This window comes from Schistocerca piceifrons, chromosome 1 (assembly GCF_021461385.2).
Source record: "Schistocerca piceifrons isolate TAMUIC-IGC-003096 chromosome 1, iqSchPice1.1, whole genome shotgun sequence".
Taxonomy (NCBI): domain Eukaryota; kingdom Metazoa; phylum Arthropoda; class Insecta; order Orthoptera; family Acrididae; genus Schistocerca; species Schistocerca piceifrons.
In genome coordinates, this window is record NC_060138.1 from 999,643,265 (window position 1) to 999,663,194 (window position 19,930).

A 19,930-nucleotide genomic window follows, 5' to 3' on the forward strand; every position below is an offset into this window, starting at 1 on the left:
GCTGGTGCACTGTCGTGATGGAAAAGGACTTTTTTGCGGCCCAATCGCCAGCGTTTTTCTTGCAGCTCGATTTTTAATAATATGCTCTTTGATTAATATGCACCTCTAATAGTTTTACCTTTTTCCAGATAGTCGATGAGGAATATCCCTTGCGAATCCAAAGAGACAGTCGCCATAACCTTTCCGGCCAAAGGAATGACCTTCGCGTTTTTTGGTGCTGAGTCTCCCTTCGTAACCCATTGTTTAGACTGTTGTATGGTCTCAGGAGTATAGTAATGTATCCATGTTTCATCTACAGTGACGAAACGATGCTTAAAGTCCTGCGGATTCTTCCTGAACAGCTGCAAACCGTCTTTGCAACACTTCACACGATTCCGTTTTTGGTCAAGCGTCAGCAATCGCGGAACCCATCTTGCGGATTGGTTTCTCATGTCCAAATGTTTATGCAAAATATTATGTACCCGTTCATTCGAGATGCATGCAGCACTAACAATCTCATGCCCCTTAACTCTTCTGTCATCGATCACCATATCATGGATTTTATCAATGATTTCTGGAGCCGAAACCTTCACAGGGCGTCCAGAACGTTCAGCATCACTTGTGCCCATATAGCCACTCCGAAAATTTTTATACCACTTATAAACTTTTCTAATCGAAGGTGCAGAGTCACTGTAATGTAAATCAAGCTTCTCTTTAGTCTCCTGAGGCGTTCTGCCTTTCATAAAGTAATGTTAAATCACCACACAAAATTATTTTTCGTCCATTTTTTTGACAGTCATTCGACTTCCTTGATTCACAAGAATGCCAAACACAAAGGAATTGACCAATATGGCTGAAACTTGGTGTGCGTTCTTTCCAAAGATGCTACTAACTAAATATGACCGCGATCCACACCGGTGGTGCCATCTCTCGGACTTTGCACGGACTTTTCCAACGCCCCTCGTATACATTGAATTTTGATTTTAATGATCGGGAAACTCAAAAAGTTTTTTTATACCTTTTCATATGTGTTCAATATGCCCCCTCGAGATGCACGGCCTATGTCAATGTGGTATTCAAATTTTCTCCACACTGCAGCGAGCATGCCTTGAGTTACAGCTTCCACAGCTGCTGTTATGCGATGTCTCAGTTCATTCATAGTTGTTGGTAACGGAGGCACATAAAGAGAATCTTTTATAAGCCCCCACAAGAAGTAAGCACAAACAGTGAGGTCTGGTGACCCTGGAGGTCTGTAATGTATAGCTGAATCATTTGGTCCAGTGCGACCGATCCATCGTTCCGTAATCCTTTGATTTAAAAATTCCCTCACTTCCAGATGCCAGTGTGGCGGTGCCCCATTCTGTTGATAAATGAAGTCGTTGGAATTAGTATCCAACTGTAGGAAAAGAAAGTTCTCAAGCATATCCAGATATGTGCTTCCTGTAAGAGTGTTCTCGGCAAAGGGAAATGGACCATACACCTTTTCCCGTGAAACTGCCCAAAACACATTAAACTTTGGAGAGTCCCTCTCATGTAGTACAACTGCATGTGGTTTTTCGTACCCCATATTCTCACATTATGACGGCTCATCTTTCCATTTAAATGGAATGTTGCCTCGTCACTAAACACGAAGCGTGGAAGAAAACTGCCATCTTCCACCTTGCTAAGAACGAAATTACAGAACTCCACACGTTGTTGTTTGTCACCTTCACGAAGAGCTTGCAGTAGCTTAATTTTGTATGGTTTCACGTGTAAACGTCTACCTACGCAACACACGCCAGACTGACATCGGAGGCATGTTGAGCTGTCGAGCTGCACGGCGAATCGATTTTTGCGGACTCTGTGTCAGACACTTGGGGGTTTGCCTTTACACAAATAGCCTGTTTCTTGGAACTGTTAATGCCGTCATCTAATGTTCTGTGCTGTAGTAGGATCCACACCATACCTAGTACGAAAGTCACGCTGAACATTTATTATCACCCGCACTGCGCAAAACGTAGAACACAAAACGCTTTCTGTCTTCCCGACACCATTTTTACAAGAACTGCTGCTACCGAGCGGGAACCATATAAAACTCGAAAGTTTGCTCTTTCCAACAGTACGTTGTTCAAGCATATATAGCGAATAAAATAATAGTTATAATTTTTTTAATCGGATCAATGCACTCCTTCGACATGTTTGTCCCATTATCTTCCATCTAATATACAACAAATAGAATTTGTTTTTTTTGCAGATGATACTACTATTGTAATCAATCGAAGCAAATGTACAGAAACAGAAAAAATGGTAACAAAGTTCTGAAAAGCATCATTGACTGCTGTTCTGCGAATGGTCTCACCCTCAATTTTAAAAAGACCCATGCGTTCTGTACATCTACATGTCTTACACCAATTATAAGTGTAACACATGGAGAGTAAATAATACACTACTGACCATTAAAATTGCTACACCACGAATATGACGTGCTACAGACACGAAATTTAACCGACAGGAAGAAGATGCTGTGATATGCAAGTGATTGGCTTTTCAGAGCATTCACACAAGGTTGGCGCCGGTGGCGACACCTCCAACCCGTTTCTCATACACAAACAGCAGTAGGCGGGCGTTGCCTGGTGAAACGTTGTTGTGATGCCTCGTGTAAGGAGGAGAAATGCGTACCATCACATTTTCGACTTTGATAAAGGTCAGATTGTAGACTATCGCGATTGCGGTTTATCGTATCGCGACATTGCCACTCGAGTTGGTCGAGATCCAACGACTGTTAGCAGAATATTGAATCGGTGTGTTCAGGAGGGTAATACGGAACGCCGTGCTGGATCCCAACGGCCTCGTATCACTAGCAGTCGAGATGACAGGCATCTTATCCTCGTGGCTGTAACGGATCGTACAGCCACGTCTCGATCCCTGAGTCAACAGATGGGGACGTTTGCAAGACAACAACCATCTGCACGAACAGTTCGACGACGTTTGCAGCAGCATGGACTATCAGCTCGAAGACCATGGCTGCGGTTACCCTTGACGCTGCATCTCAGACAGGAGCGCACGAATGGCAAAACCTTATTTTTTCGGAGGGATCCAGGTTCTGTTTACAGCATCATGATGGTCGCATCCGTGTTTGGCGACATCGCGGTGAACGCACATTGGAAGCGTGTATTCGTCATCACCATACTGGCGTATCACCCAGCGTCATGGTATGGGGTGCCGTTGGTTATACGTCTCGGTCACCTCTTGTTCGCACTGACGGCACTTTGAACAGTGGACGTTACATTTCAGATCTGTTACGACCCGTGGCTCTACCCTTCATTCGATCCTTGCGAAACCCTACATTTCAGCAGGATAATGAACGACTGAATGTTGCAGGTCTTGTACGGGCCTTTCTGGATGCAGAAAATGTTGGACTGCTGCCCTGATCAGCACATTCTCCAGATCTCTCACCAACTGTAAACGTCTGGTCAGTGGTGGCCGAGCCACTGGCTCGCCACAATACGCCAGTCACTACTCTTGATGAACTGTGGTATCGTGTTGAAGCTGCATGGGCAGCTGTACATGTTCACGCCATCCACGCTCTGTTTGACTCAATGCCCAGGCGTATCAAGGCCGTTATTACGGCCAGAGGTAGTTGTTCTGTGTATTGATTTCTCAGGATCTATGCACCCAAACTGCGTGAAAATGCAATCACATGTCAGTTCTAGTATAATATATTTGTCGAATGAATACCCGTTTATCATCTGCATTTCTTCTTGGTGTAGCAATTTTCATGGTCAGTAGTGTATATTCGATAGAAACTTCAATATTCTTAGGCGTCCACATTGATGAGAATTTAAATTGGAAATATCGCATTTTGGAACTCCTAAAACAATTTATTTCAACCACAGTTGCAGTAAAAAACATTGCAGATCTTGGGGGTGGGGGTGGGGGGGAGGGACTCATCAGTAAGCTGACATATTTTGCATATTTTCATTCAATAATGTTATATGGAATAATGTTCTGGGTATATCTCATCTTTAAGAAACTGCAGCACAACCTGTTGAGATGGATGAAGTCACGAGGGAGGAGGTAGGCACTGCATTTATTCCATACACAGGCGCACTCTCGGGGAAAATCGCCCGCATTCTGAAGAAACACCGGGTCGGAACTGTGTTTTGTCCTCCAAATAAAACTCGTGCACTGGTGGGGACCGCCAAAGATGATCTCGGTTTGAGGAAGGCCGGCGTGTACCAGATTCCGTGTCAATGTGGCAAGTCGTATATTGGTCAGACGATGCGTACCGTTGAGGATCGATGCCGTGAACACCAGAGGCACACTCGACTGATGTATCCGAGCAAGTCGGCGGTCGCTGAACATTGTTTGTCGGAAAATCACGCCATGGAGTATGACCGCACGAGGAGTCTGGTACAGACGTCGAGATACTGGGACAGCGTTGTTAGAGAGGCCATCGAAATTCGCACCAATGACGACCTCATAAACCGTGACTGTGGCTATAATCTTAGCAAGGCTTGGGAACCAGCGATTGCGTTAATCAAAAGTAAATCGAGCAAACGTATAGTTGTGACGACCACGGCGGACAGAGCCATCACACCGACGTCATCTCAGACGCCGTCGCAATCTGTTCCACCGCGTGACCGAGGCGCGGGCGGCGGAGGGAGCGCGCCGCGGGCGGAGGGTATTTAAATCGGCCGCCGCCGCGACCGAACCCAGTTCCCTCTGAGCAGCCATAGCGTACGGATCTCCGTGCCGGCACGTTCATAGGAGCTCAGTCCGTCAGTTCACCTGATGATGGCGACATGTATGATCGCCGAAATATTGTGCCCGTTGGACACTATAGACCGGCAGCACACCCGTGGAAATTTTGATCGTCAGTGTTCTGTTTACAGTATATACTTATCAGTGCGTGGACATTTCTACGACAAGTTGCAAGACATTACACAACAAGAAGACCTCTCGTTTACTTAGTCAGTAATTTGGACAGCTTGGGTCAGGCCTCCGTAGCGTTTTTAACAAGATAACAAAAAACAGCAGGCCGCTCTGCTCTACTGAGAAACATCGACAAGGAGTGCTGTTACTAGGGCTAGCACGTTCTCCAGATCTCTCACCCACTGAAATCATCTGATCAGGGGTCGTGAAAAGGCTGACGCGCCATCCTTCTGTTGTATGAATTCGGGGTGTCTGTTATTCGTAAGTGTCCGAAATAACAGATGCCATGCATTCATATAACTGATTCGCCCGAAATCAACATCGCAGAAAGGCACAAGCGTTTCATGAATAGAAATAGTACAGTCTGAAGAATAACACTACAGAATGTTCGCAATAAATCTGTTAAAAATGTCTGATACTGCGACAGTCGCACTTACTCTTCTTCTCGCTGTGCTGTTACCCGGGTTCTCAAGTAGAAGAACAAAAACTTCTTTTTGTAAAACTATGAAAAATAATACGTCCAGTTCCATCCACTGAGATACGCTCCCAGATTTGGAGGGTCCTGTGCATACCAGCAAGTCTATAAAAGCTTCCAATTCAAGAACGTCAGTATCATGGACAAAATATATGTTCTTCTGAGACTACTTTTACTTAATCAATTTTGTTGTTTTATCGCTGTAGAATCTCACCTAAAATGTGAAGAGTAAAAAGGAGACCCAATACTTGTTCAAAGAACAAGACAGCAGGCATTAGTCCTAAATCACAGATCAGGAACGTGCTACACTATGTTACGTTGTGTTGTTACGACATTAGTTGGTGGTTGTGTTTCTCTCCATCTGAAGCGCTGTTTCCCCTACCATAAAAGCATGAATCACAGCGGTATGGCTGTTTTTTTCTCAGATCATCTTCACCTGTTTGTACGTCCTCCGTTCCACCATCATCCACTTCCTGTTTTGAATTCGTATCTCGTAATCTGGATCAATGTCTCTGTCGTCCAAAACTTCCTTAATCATTTCTTCGGAATGCTTTTCGAAGTTTAGTTCATTTACTCGTAAAACTGGTTTAGAATGACCACTCCGTTCAGAAAGTTTTGAATGGTGAGATCTTCCTGGTAGAGGTTCGATATTCTGCAAATTAATTACGAGATACTGTCAGTAATAACCATTCTATATTATACCAGTGTTATCGCAATAAACACGGAATGATTATAAACAAGCTTGCCGAATGATAATAACGTAATTAATATCATACATCTGCTAGACGTAAAGGAGACTTGACTGTGTATTTACCGATGGTCAAATAGTGCGATCGGCATCTCACCCTCACAACTAGAAGCCTGCACTACAACAGAGAGGTACACTGAGGGAAAAGGCGAAACGACTCCGGAAAAGGAGGGGTAGTTCTACAGCCGACTCAGAGACCCACGATACCAGTTAAGGGTTGGCGGATCCGTCTAGTAAGCAGTAGATACCAGCTTCCGATTGCGGTCCGGCATACATTTTCACTCGTCGCCGCTGATTCCGCACAAGTCTCGATGCAGCTGACATCAATAGCGCCTTCCCTTTCCTTCCCTTCCCTTTCCTTTCTCCCCATTCCACCATCAGTTAACATAATACATATCGTTTTCTGTCATCCAGACTAACTTCCACTCCATACGCAGCCAGGTGACAACAATTGTTGATCACATGTGGCAGCTATATACAGTAAATCACCTAGTTAATCAAGTATTTTTCGTATTATACTCTATATGCAAGTTACGTAATTCTCCGTTCTGTTGCAATTTCAATTGCCGGTATTGTACAGTGATCTGCTATCAAACGAAGCCTTACGAATAAGCACAAGATTTTGCTTGACGAGACACGGATTCTAGCCGACAATTCAATTTCCGGCTGCTGAATCATCAGAGACGCAGTGGAACCTGGAATGTGTGTGTCAGATTTTAATAGAGATACGAACTTCAGTAATGCGTGGAAGAGGGCACTTGATACCCAGAGACTGCATAGAAGTATATCCTATATTACACAATAAGATGAGAAGAAAATCACTGTGAAGGACGTGTCGTCGGTGGCCCAATTTATCTGTTGTCGCACTGTTAGCTACTGCTTCATTTACGTCTGTGTGATTCCATTACTTCTTTTATTGTCAGTTGCTCTCTTTACGAGGATGATGGTGAACATTGTCGAAGGCTCGGATTTTTATAGAACATTAAGTCAATACGTGCCGAAAATATTTAATACGAGTAAGATTTGGGTTTAATGTCCCACCAACGACGATGTCATTATAAACGCGGCATAGGCTTGAATTGGCAATGGGTAGAAGAAGATCGACCGCGTCCGTTTCAAAGGGACGATCCCGTCGTTTATCTTGATCGGTTTAGAGAAACCATGAAAAATCTAAATCTTGGATAGCAAGTCGTTGATTTGAAGCGCCGCACTAAGGAAAGTACGAGTCATCGTGCTGACACACAGGATGTTTTCGTGATGACGATACAAATTTTCAGGGTAAAGCAGAAGGACAGTTTTATTGATTTGACATAAAGAAACCAGTGATCGGAAATTACGAAGTCAAACGTATTGTGGGACAACTCTGCAGTGGAATAGGAGAATCTATGAATCGTTGTTAGCATGATGTGAGAAACTGATTTATTACGTACGTAGTTGCTAACACTGTGATAGAGTAACCCGACCAACATGTAGGTTTATGTCTTGTGGAATGGAGCAGGAAAGTTCACTAATGCACATAAGATAGCTTGGTCTTCGTGCACGTGTGTAGTGCCAACAGTGTGAAGGAGTAGACAGAGAGGCGGCCTAACCAAGCTAGGGTTCCCCTCACCCACGTGTCTGGTCCGGGAGGGCTTGGAGGCTGAGCGCACGAGCTGTCACCAAACTAAGTAATAATTTGTGCTCAGAGTTACTATATTCTATCTTACTTAAGAACATGGGCAACATATCCGTTTTATATGAGTGACACGCATTTAACATCCCCATAAATGTTTGAACACTAGGGCTAGATTATCTAGCCAATCTAACTTTAACATCAGATGAGTTTATGACAGTTATGCCGAGGTACAATTGTGCGAAGGTGGAATGTGTTGACAATTTTGCGGACCCCAAGACACAGTCAGGCAGTGGATAGCTAAGCAGGCTGTTCCAGAAGTAGAATACGCCATCCAGTCTGTCGCTACCTGCGACGTACTACTGGTGGAACTGCAGTGGAAGGCGCCATCGCCCTAACATGTTTCTAAAGGATGATACCGAAGGAGAGATACATTAATGTAAAAAATTCATCTAAATTTTACTCATTAGAGAAAAAATCTTCCAGAAGACGCAGAGCATGACGGCCACCACATTGACCGATGAGAGAAGAAGAAAGAAGTCAGCCATTAAGACTGAGACTGTTGCAAAGACTTTAAAAATACTGCAAATTGATAATGACTTAAAGTCATTTCTATTTGTGTGGCTTCGCGCAGAAATTACAGGAAAGAAAAAGTTTCGCAACCATTGGAAATTATGTAAGAAGTTTAATGCACATCATACTCATTGGGAATCTTGTAAATATTGGAAGTAAGTTTAACGGGAGACAAAAAGAGACTACTTCCTCGTAGTCATGTGCTACTGATAACATGACTCGTGCATATGATGTTATTTGTATATATTTGACGATGCTGGTGCTGATTTTGCACGTAACATTTGACGATGCCACTATGGATGCAGTACATTAGGACTTTGTTTTTATAAAAATGATGATGGTCATTATAGGCCGAAACCGGTAATCTGTTAACAAAAAGTTTGTGACCATAGACGTAAATTAAAGGAAACGTATAATAAGCTATTTCTCTTCTTAAAACTTGACAGCTTCGTAAAACAATGGAGAAAATGTCGTTAGTAAAATCATACCACTAACTAAACTCATATTGTGTTTGAAATTTACCGCAATAGTTCATATCCAGTATCAGTAGGCCTATGTATGGGTATATAAACGTTTATTCTGATTTTTAAGTAAAGGTAACCGACAAAAGGCGAATATGTTGTCCCCAAAAATTACTACTTGAGTGAACCCAGTATAATATTTAATTAGTTTACGAGAGGCGCTAATGGTTTACCAAGTAGGTTGCAAAGGAGCAATTCAATCCCTGTTCACAGAATAACAGATAGAAACATTACCAGATTTTAATCGGTTTGAAAACACGACGGTAACATTCAGTTGAAACAGTCAAAACAAGTAATATAAATTAAATGCCAAGAAAACAAAATATATTGTAATATTTAGCACGAGAAAAAATTAGAGTAGCGGGACCCGTCTTGGAGACATTACCGGTAGACGTCACTAGATCCTGGGATGAGCAAAAGCTTGAGAATTGTATAGGATCATAATTGCAACCTTTTATTTATTTATTATATGCCATTGTTACATACGACCTGCTCCCTAGGGGATTTTTCAGTTCGTGTTTCCTTGTTGTTTCTATAATTAAAACCCATAGTGCATTAAAAACACTGTGACATGTTGTGATAGTACCAACAAAAGTCACTAGATCGCAGGCCGATCAAATGATCGAGCAGAACCAGAGTGTTCCCGAACTGTACGCAAACTGTTCGAATAGCTCGAGTCGTGTTCAAACACAGCGCTAATTGTAATAACTAATTTGTACTCTGTTTGCAGCATTCGATAGTTTTCTCTTTTCTTGACCAGCGATATGATTCTCGGTACTTCTTACCATAGACCACCTATAACACAGACCGCGCATGTCCCTATCTCTGCCGTGTTAACGCTTGAATTCAACATCTAAGTCACGTGACTCGGGTTTCTATCATTCATTACGGGCTATATGAAGTGGAGATGACAGTTACAGTTTCTCTCATTTATAGCTGAAATGAAGTATTGATTTTGACAATTCAACAAACTGTAGTACTATTCTTACACATATAGTAGATTCTTCGAATTCCTGATAATAAAGCAGTGGTTATCGTTTTTACCTGTGGTCAAGTTGAAACGTATTGGCAGTTCTTCTAACGAGCGATAGAATGACTGTTCTTTAGTGAAGACATTCCATTTTTTTTTGGCACTGTGCATTCTTGTAGTTCGGCGCGTCCACAGAAGTGGAAGACAAAATAACAATTTCGAACGTGGTTAGTTTTCTAACGATTCCACAAGAATATGTGTGAAATGCTTTAGTAAGCTTTGGTAACAAAGGAAATCCGTTTATGTGCATAATGTCAGGTATTTACACAAAATAAGCACGTATGTTTTCTGTCGTTTGCTTAATTCATTGCATATATCAAAATGACATCAATATGGAATTACAAAACGTTGATTATACTGGGGTAGTGAGCTAGGTATTAACGATATGTCGTCTCAAAATCTTATTCGTTCAAGAAGCTTTACACCCAAGGACTAACATCCATAATAACTTTCAAATTATGGAAATACCTCTGCAAGTATGGTAAAGTAATTCACTTACACAGCTGAGATTTTCGTCACTTTACCCAATCTGTAGGATACAATACAACTTTCTGTGCATACGGGAAGGTCTTCACTTCTGCATCTAGTAAAAACCACAGGATTTGGCCTGTAACAAAAATTTCGTAAATTGTGCACAATAAATGCGTACTGACATGCTCGGCTTCATGCCCCGAGTCACGTGACTTAGATGTTGGTTTCAGTAAAATGACGTCATTCGCTGTCTGTGTTATGTGTGGCTTATGCTACCTACCTAAAAGACGTCACCAGCTGTTGCTGCAGGATGTCGCGTGATCTATGTTCCTCTCTTGTCATTGTCGATCGTCGTTATCTGCTACAAATGCCGCTCTTTGCGCTAATTTCGTTGAAAATTGTTACATCCAAAATCTTGTTCCTGAACGTCATCAGATTTGAACGAGAGTTTTAACTAACCTAAGGGATAACCCTCGGTAGAATTTCATGAGATATTGCACGAAAACCTCAATACTGTCGTAACAAAGAGTGCAAACCAACTTGGATTTGTTTGTTTGAAGTTGTGCACAGTTACTTAGAAATTCACTTCACCCAAAGTCCGTGCTATGACCTTACTATTGTCAATGGTTCTAATTGTCAGTCCGAAAGTTCACGTAATATTATATTCAACTACATACAGTTTGCTCAATAGTCACAGTCTGTTGACACGTCAGTCCTTTTTCTAGGAAGTTTATTAATGGTTAACTGCAATCGTTTCTTCGTACTCCTTCCACCCGTAGTGTTCATCAACTATTAAACTGCTCGAACTTAATGCAGATGCTATTCGCCATTAATGTTTCCAAAATTTCTTCAGCTTTACTCTTCACGCTCGTAAAACCTCACCCAGTAAATACTTCTGTCCTCGCTTCATTTTCCAGTTTTACACACGCGATGGGTCTACGTAAAGTTCACCGAGCTGTATTATTATAGCACGACGCTACCACATAGTCCATAGTATTTCTCGTGTCCACACCGATGAATATTTAAAACTAACTAGCTTTATGTCCTAGTTAAGCTACTTCCTTTGGCACTCAACTCTTCCAGCCACAGTTCGAACATTACTCAGAAATATTTTTTTTTTTAACGAAATACATTGGCCGTCCGTACACTAGCGTACTTCCGTTACTCATTGTCGACTTTCAACTGTCTTCGTCCTTCTCCCCCTCGCTTAGAATCTCAGATAGCATTATTCCTGACCGGGCACAGCACATGTATAAATTTATAATAAATTTTTACGTAGTACAAATTTTACATTTTAGAAAATACAGCCATAAACAATTCATACTAGCATGAAAATAAATAAGTCAACAAATGCACACAAATAATTTACATTAAAACAAAAGAAATAGAGGACAGAAAATATAGGTACATAGCAAAAAATACCCGTTTTAATCTCGGCATCTGCTTTGAACAGTCGCAGGGTAACCACCGGTGGGATGGGATTTGCAATTCTCTCTCTCCAAATCAGAATCAAGCGTATTAAACACTGCGCCATTTCACCTGGTAACAATCATAAAGGACACATTGCAAAAGACTGTTCCGAGGAACGTGGATAACTACATGGTTGAAAAATAAATTCAAGAGCGAAAGCCCAGAACATGCATTGGTGTAGCAACTGAATATGTCAAATCTATTATGTTTAAAAGTATCTCTCATCAACAGACTACACAACCCACATAGTTAGCCTTGTTACTCAGTTACGTATGTTCACACATAGTTTCCTCTCATCACTGTTATCGACGCGCCAGTCGCCGATGTGGCGTCAAATAGGATGAGTTGCACTAGGCTGCCGAACTACCCTAAATGGGGCCTCCTGGCCAATAACGCCATATGTTCATATCATTTAAGCAGCAGCCATTTTTAACGTTTCTTTTTTACAAATAGCAGGTGTTTCTAAATTATCCTTACGAAGTTAAATGACGTTTCAAAGCTGTTGGATATTTGAAAACTCTATTCGATACGGACAGCCAAGGAAAATGAGGCTGGTTTTCCAAGAAACCATTGCGGAATCTTTATAAGAGGGTAGTGGATGATTGTAATTTCAATAAAAAAATAATTCGGAAGAGGCGTCGCAATTATAAAATCTCGCACTCATAAAAGTTTTTATTCACTACGTTTGTCCTCAGTATTGAGATAAGCAACAGTATTTATTACTGGATATCAATCTCATTCCGATCCAAGGTCCAAATTCTACTTATAAATTTATAAGGCGTTTAGAAAGCATTGCTACAATAGAAGTCTGTGTGTTGAGAAGAACTTTTTCCGTGTCACAGAAACAAATATGTAAATCAATGTATGTCAATACCTCCTTGTGCTCGCCAAAAGGGAAATGATAACCAGCTGCGAGATTTGTAGCTGCTACATTTAACACCACCAACTAATGTGGTTCCACTTCCCAGGCCCAAGGTTAACACTAAACGTACAGTATTCGTATGTCATTTGATACACTTGCTGTAACACGCTCCAAGGATGGTCCGCTTCCCGTGCCACTAGAACGGAAGCAGCGTTGTTACTACGTTGATTAGCTAGTTGCAAATTCTGTAACAATTAAAGAGGTGGTGCTCTTCCATCCGGAAAATGCAGAAGAATGGCATACAACTCTTTTGATGTAATTAAATCTTTGAATATGATTTGCCAGTTAAGTTAACCCTCGCAACACCAAGGGCGAGGTGGCACTTTATGCCCACCTTTCCAAAATATAGTGCTCAAGTCAGGTATTTTATATTTCAAGGTTCTGAAAAACAATCTATCAGATTACATAAATGTTTTAAATTTTTCGGTTGTTTGTTGTTGTTGTGGTCTTCAGTCCAGAGACAGGTTTGATGCAACTCTCCATGCTACTCTATCCTGTGCAAGCTTCTTCATCTCCAAGTACCTACTACAACCTACATCCTTCTGAATCTGTTTATGTATTCATCTCTTGGTCTTCCTCTACGATTTTTACCCTCCATGCTGCCCTTCAATACTAAATTGGTCATCCCTTGATGCCTCAGAATATGTACTACCAAGCGATCCCTCCTTCTAGTCAAGTTGTGCCACAAATTTCTCTTCTCCCCAATTCTATTCAGTACCTCCTCATTAGTTATGTGATCTACCCATCTAATCTTCAGCATTCTTCTGTAGCACCACATTTCAAAAGTTTCTATTCTCCTCTTGTCTAAACCATTTATTGTCCACGTTTCACTTCCGTACATGGCTACACTCCATACAAATACTTTCAGAAACGACTTCCTGACACTTAAATCTGTACTCGATGATAACAAATTTCTCTTCTTCAGAAACGCTTTCCCTGCCGTTGCCGGTCTACATTTTATATCCATCTACTTCGACCATCATCAGTTATCTTGCTCCCCAAATAGTAAAATTCATTTACTACTTTAAGCGGCTCATTTCCTAATCTAATTCCCTCAGCATTAATTCGACTACATTCCATTATCCACGTTTTGCTTTCGTTAACTAATCCAAAAATTTAATTCCTAGTAGGAGATGTGACTTATCACAATGCATTTCGTACATGTCATATTGAACACTTTCACTTTTATGACCCTGCTTACATATCAGTATTTGTTTAAAATGTATGTTATGAGTAAAAATCAACAATAATTAACGAAGTTTGTATGTTTAAAATTTTATTGATAGTTCACGTTATTGGCAGGTTGCTAAAACATATTTTTTGGACCACACTAACACATCAGCAGCTCTTGAAATCGTATGTTGTCAGATTAACAACAATTAACAAATTCTGCTTTTTTAAAGATGGTGGGCATAAAGTACCCCCCCTTCCCACCCCCATCCCCCAATTGGTAATACATGTTATGAAAAATGTAATGGTACTGCTAGATTAATATCTAGCCGACGCCTTCAGTAGATAGACTAGATGTTTATTAAATAAGTGTGTGTTAATTTGATCCCCTGTCTTTCAAGTATCCTCGGTATATATTTCGTCGAAACAACCTTGAAACCTTTCTTCCTAACAGGCAATAACTGATACTTCACATATATACCAAGTGAAAATAACCTGAAATTTCAACATGATGAAATTGTTAGAAAATGTTCGAGTAAACATTTATTAAAGTAATAAATAAGCACACCTTACAACACTGTACGATCAATTGCAGAAAGAATCTTAAATTATTCTCTTGTTACTTAGTTTTACGACATCAAAAGCCAAATTTCTACCTTGTATAGGATCCGCAGATGACCCGGAAGAGTCATCTGTTGAAAGATACAAAAGAACTTGTGCCGGGGAGCGGTGAAGACAGCTCTGACGCTAGCGCACAGAGCCTGTTTGCGTCAGTGTTGGTCTCTTATCGCGGGCGTGGCCTACGTCACTCGTAACCAGTGGACCTCATCGAAAGCTGATAGCATTTTTTTACGATTAGAAGATGCAACTGCACGAGACTCAGTGGACTTTCGTTCTTCTGTTGCAGACTTCGTGATGCTGAAGCCCGGCGAATGCTGACGCAGATGAAGACACGGACCATCATCGTTATTTATTACGCTAATTGCCAGCATGACAATAAGATATATTTATCCCATATTTCATGCAAATACTATCATTATATTTTCTATTATTAACATTTGTATTTAATAAATAAGTATTTTTTAACTTTCCTGGATTATTCACCCTTTCTTGTCGGTTTGTTATTAGCATTTATATACGAAAAGTACCTTTTGTGTTTCAACCTAAATAGCTTGTTTATATACGAAAAGTACCTTCTGTGTTTCAACCTAAATATCTTGGTACAAACTAATCGACATGACTAACATATTCATCACTGGGTCAAGTACACTGCCCATTGAATTTACGAACAAATAATGTACAGAATGTATATATAAATAATAACATGACATCAAAGTAAACTGTGATTTTCTTATGAACGCAGATGTCAAACATACTGTAGTGTAATAAGTCCCAGCTGCTCCGTACATACTTAACAGTGTCTGCTATACTGTAATACTTCCTGCATTTAGTATGGTCGGATGCTTACATTTGTGACATTCTCTCCTCTTCATATGAAAGACAGGCGACTAAAACGATGGTAAAATGAGTACTAGAGACAAAAATTTGACATGTGTAAAAAAACTTCCAAAATTGAAGTTTTATAGCTCAGATCGCAGTTGATACATGTCGTGATTACTAGTTTCAGCAAAGTTACACTGCCATCTTCAGGTCATCGGATACGTGAATTTATAATTCTAGGCAATAAAACTTCTATTTTGGAAGCTTCTTTTACGTTGATATAGAGATCACTCTTCTTCTGACAATATCAGAGAATTACAAAATTTAATCTTATGCAGCTATACATACTAAACTTCACTTACACTACATCGTATTAATCGCTTTTGAGCTAAACTGTTCCGCTGTCCCAATCCATTTTGATGATCTGATTTTCTTCTCGTAAGAAGGCTTTTGCGTTACTTCAGGTTTTACAATTGAGTTCTGTTCCATTGTCACTTTCTGAGAATGAAAGTGAGAATCCAGACAATAGTATAATCTACAGCTACTTGCAACTGTGCTGCAAATCTGTTTAGAATCATCGTAGTGTGCTGTAAATCAGCACTGAGTTTCCACAGCACAATTCAAAGGCGAACAACAGCAACGACACAAAAGTTGAAAACATTTACCTCAAGCAAGTTAACGTTTTCTTGCCTCAATACTTTGTTTGGAGAAGTTGAAATGTATCTCTGCTCAAATCAAATAGGGAAAAAAACTGTTGCTGCAGTTAATTACAGTGCGCAGGAAGAAAAACTATCATAACGAGAATGGGACTCATCATATAAGAGAGCCAAATTCTTCCAAGCATTTGCTAATTTCTCACTAAATTTCCTACTACAAAGATTTTTTTGGAGCTCTGACACTTTTCACTCTCATATAAGAATATCATCAATTGATCTTAAATACTTTTCGACAGGCACTGATAGAATACTTCGAAAAACCAGAAAAATTATTTTAAACAATACGCTATTATCAAAGGAAGAAGAACAGCAACAAATTCAAATTCAGTCAGTAGTTATGCAGTTCATCTTCGAAATCATAGAAATCACAGGTACACACTATCATCAAGAACTATCAAAAGTGCCTCATAAATGAGTGTAAGCAGAGGAGGAAGATAAGATTCAACTCCAGTCGATAACTAGGTCATTAGAGACGAAATACAAGCTCAGCTTGGTAGAGGAACCGTCACGGCATCAATTGATTTCAGGAAACCAAGGAAAAATATCTGACGGTCCAGATAGAAATTTGAACCGCTGTCCTTTCAAATGCGAGTCCAGTGTCTTAGCCAATGTGCCATTTCTCGCAGTAATTGAGTAAAAGAAGCAGAGACCTCAGAAAAAGTGACTTTAATCCTTAGCAGTAATGGTCTGTCGTAACACAAGACATGTCGGAAAAATACCAACTGCGCTTACTTCGTTCTCCGACAGGGAAAACTGGGCATTTTACAAGAGGAAGCCCTTGTCGAGGAATTGTTTCGGTGGTGAATGATATCGAAGATTGAGAATGGTGATGACAAAACTTCATCGAACGGCGTTTAGTACCTACTAGCTAACGGAGCGTGTAACCTCCCCCTCACTTATTGACCTTAATGACAGTGAAAAATTAAAGCGCGTGTACCTAATGGAAATTTGGGAAAAGCAATCGTCACCGAAGTTAATCTGTCGGTAAAGATGGAGGAAAGGGTTACATCTAAATGAAAGGAAAAATTCAAATGAGATTGGTGGAAATTAATTTTGAGAAAAGGGTAAAATTAATAAAGAAAGTAAATGTGCGGTCGTCACATTAACAATTAATTGGCGTTAATTAGATATTTGAGATTTGAGGAAAATTACGGTCGCCAGTCCTATGGACAACTACTATAATAACTGAAAAAGAAAGGTTATTGCAGTAAAAGCGTGGCAACTGAAGGTTGACAAGTGTTGTGTGAAAACTGAAAGTTTGTCAGAAGTAATAAATTTCGCTACACTCTGACTTAATTTAGCAAAAGAATTAATAAAACCGGAAAACTGAAAGTTAATTTAGTGACTGAAATTAATAGTGAGATTTGTTTCTGAAGCACTACGAAATTCAGTAAAATAAGGTTAGTCTTGGGCTACCTCAACAATCATTTCAAAAGCTACTTGAATCTACGCAATTTAGAAATGAGAGATTTAACTTCGAACTTGAATTAAATGATTCTGGACAATTGACAATAGTAACATTTAGTACGTACCAAGCTGAGCTGCAGTCATGGGTAAGCTAAAATATGCTAACAAAACTCACACTCTTAATTTGTGCTTGTGTAATCTAAATACTGTAACCAGCTATGAATACCTTAACTGAACTTTGAAATTAAAGCAGTGAAATGGAATGATATTACTTTAATGCTGGCGTCTGAATTTCAACGACACTCTGGTTCATTTCGGAAAAGGAAGGGACCCTGCTTGGTAATGCAATTGGGACAATGGCCAACAAAGGGTCATGCTAAGTTGCTGTAATTTTGTGATGCAACAATTTTAAAAGCTGAGGTCTGCCATACAGTTCTAAAACTTTACGTGCTTCCAGTCTTCCTTGTTGGTTGATTGAAGGTTTGAAGCCGTCGATCGAGGAGGTGGCGACAGTCACTCATTGTCCGCCGTCGCTGTTGCAGAAGCTGGATGTTGGCGCGCCTCCTTCTCGACACGGTCACCAGGCGAAACGGGCTCTTGATGTGCGCCAGCGAACGCTTCCCGTCCGCGACACCATGTCAGATACTATCATAGCAAGTCGAGCGCAATTACATGTTGCCAAACCCCGAAAGCGCGGCAACTCGCGGGAGCGTCACACAACTGCTCCACCGCTCTACCCCAGCCAGACTCTCTCTGTCCGCGCTCCACGCGGCCGAGTTCACACTACCAAAGATCCTAAACACTTTGGTTCTCCACACGACCTATCGATGAAGTCGTTCGATAGCATAGTTTTCCCTACGCCAGACCCAGCGTAAAAATACAAATAATATTTACAAAACAAACCAATTGTACATCGACATAAATGCATAAATGTATATATACAAATAGTAAAACAATGACAATATATAAAGACATAGAAATGTCATATCTTGAGGTAACAAAACAAGGAAAAAAATTTATAGTACAATAAATGGAAATAGGAGGATATGCATTTCCGGCGTTAACAAGCACAGTAAGCATAAGGGCTGCACTTGCGGAAAGCTTAGTATGCGGAGCAAGGCAGCAAAGTGACCATTTTTCAAGACGGAACACGTAACAGAAAATTCATGATTTGTTCGCTCTGTTCTCAAGGGACGTCATAGTTCGTGATGAGTTAATGTTTCACATTTCGTTAAGAAACAAACAAGAGAATCTCATCATGCTTTAAATTACCAAAGGCAATCAAAATTTTGCTCCCCCCTCTCCCCCAACTACAATCACGCTCATAAATTAAGGATAATGCTGATACATGGTGAAACAACATTCTGGTGGGCGGTTTGCGGGTTAAAATCACCTCGGGGTATGACCATGCGGTGCATCTGACGTGCGATCGTCGCACGGTGGCGCTGGCAGCAGTCCACATACGCAGAGGTGTGTTGGTTTATGTCAGAGTACGGTGCAGCGAAGAAGTGTGCAGACGTTTTCAGACGTACTAATGGTGACTGTGTGTTGAAAATGGCTCGAAGAACACATATTGATGACGTTATGAGGGGTAGAGTACTAGGACGACTGGAGGCTGGTCAAGAACAGCAGGTCGTAGTACGGGCCCTCCGTGTGCCACAAAGTGTGATCTCAAGATCATGGCAACGATTCCAGCAGGCAGGAAACGTGTCTGGGCGCTACAGTACGGGACGTCCACAGTGTACAACACCACAAGAAGACCGATATCTCACCGTCAGTGCCCGCAGACCGCCATGGAGTACTGCATGTAGCCTTGCTCGGGACCTTACCGCAGCCACTGGAACGGTTGTCTCCAGACACACTGTCTACAGACGACTGAACAGACATGATTTATTCGCCTGGAGACCTGCATGGTGCATTCCACTGACCCCTGGTCACAGGAGAGCCCGAAAGGCTGGTGTCAAGAACACAGTACGTGGTCATTGGAACAGTGGTCCCAGGTTATGTTCACGGACGAGTCCAGGTATAGTCTGAACAGTGATTCTCGCCGGGTTTTCATTTGGCGTGAACCAGGAACCAGATACCAATCCCTTAATGACCTTAAAAGTGGCCTATATGGAGGTCGTCATTTGATGGTGTTGGGTAGGACTATGATTGATGCACGTACACCTCTCCTTGTCTTTGACAGGGGAACTGTAATAGGCCAGGTGTGTCAGGACGACATTTTGCACTAATATGTCCGCCTTCTCAGGGGTGCAGTAGGTCCCACCTTTCTCCTGATGGATGATAACGCACTGCCCCACTGAGCTGCCATCGTGGAGGAGTGCCTTGAAACAGAAGATATCAGGCGAATGGAGTGGCCTGCCTGTTCTCCAGACGTAAACCCCATCTAGCACGTCTGGGATGCTCTCGGTCGATGTACCGCTGCACGTCTTCAAACCCCAACGACAATTCAGGAGCTCCGACAGGCAGGGGTGCAAGA

General features: G+C 41.2%; 1 protein-coding gene across 1 annotated transcript in view; it reads left to right on the forward strand.

The window, feature by feature from the left end:
- The window catches only part of LOC124802076 (agrin-like), an 85,227-nt gene extending 70,256 nt beyond the window's left edge, over positions 1 to 14,971 (forward strand). Inside the window, exon 3 of the mRNA XM_047263121.1 lies at positions 14,793 to 14,971. Within this exon, the coding sequence (XP_047119077.1) occupies positions 14,793 to 14,824 (32 nt within the window). The 3' untranslated portion in view covers positions 14,825 to 14,971. The remainder of the gene's footprint in view (positions 1 to 14,792) is intronic.
- Positions 14,972 to 19,930: the final 4,959 nt, after the last annotated feature.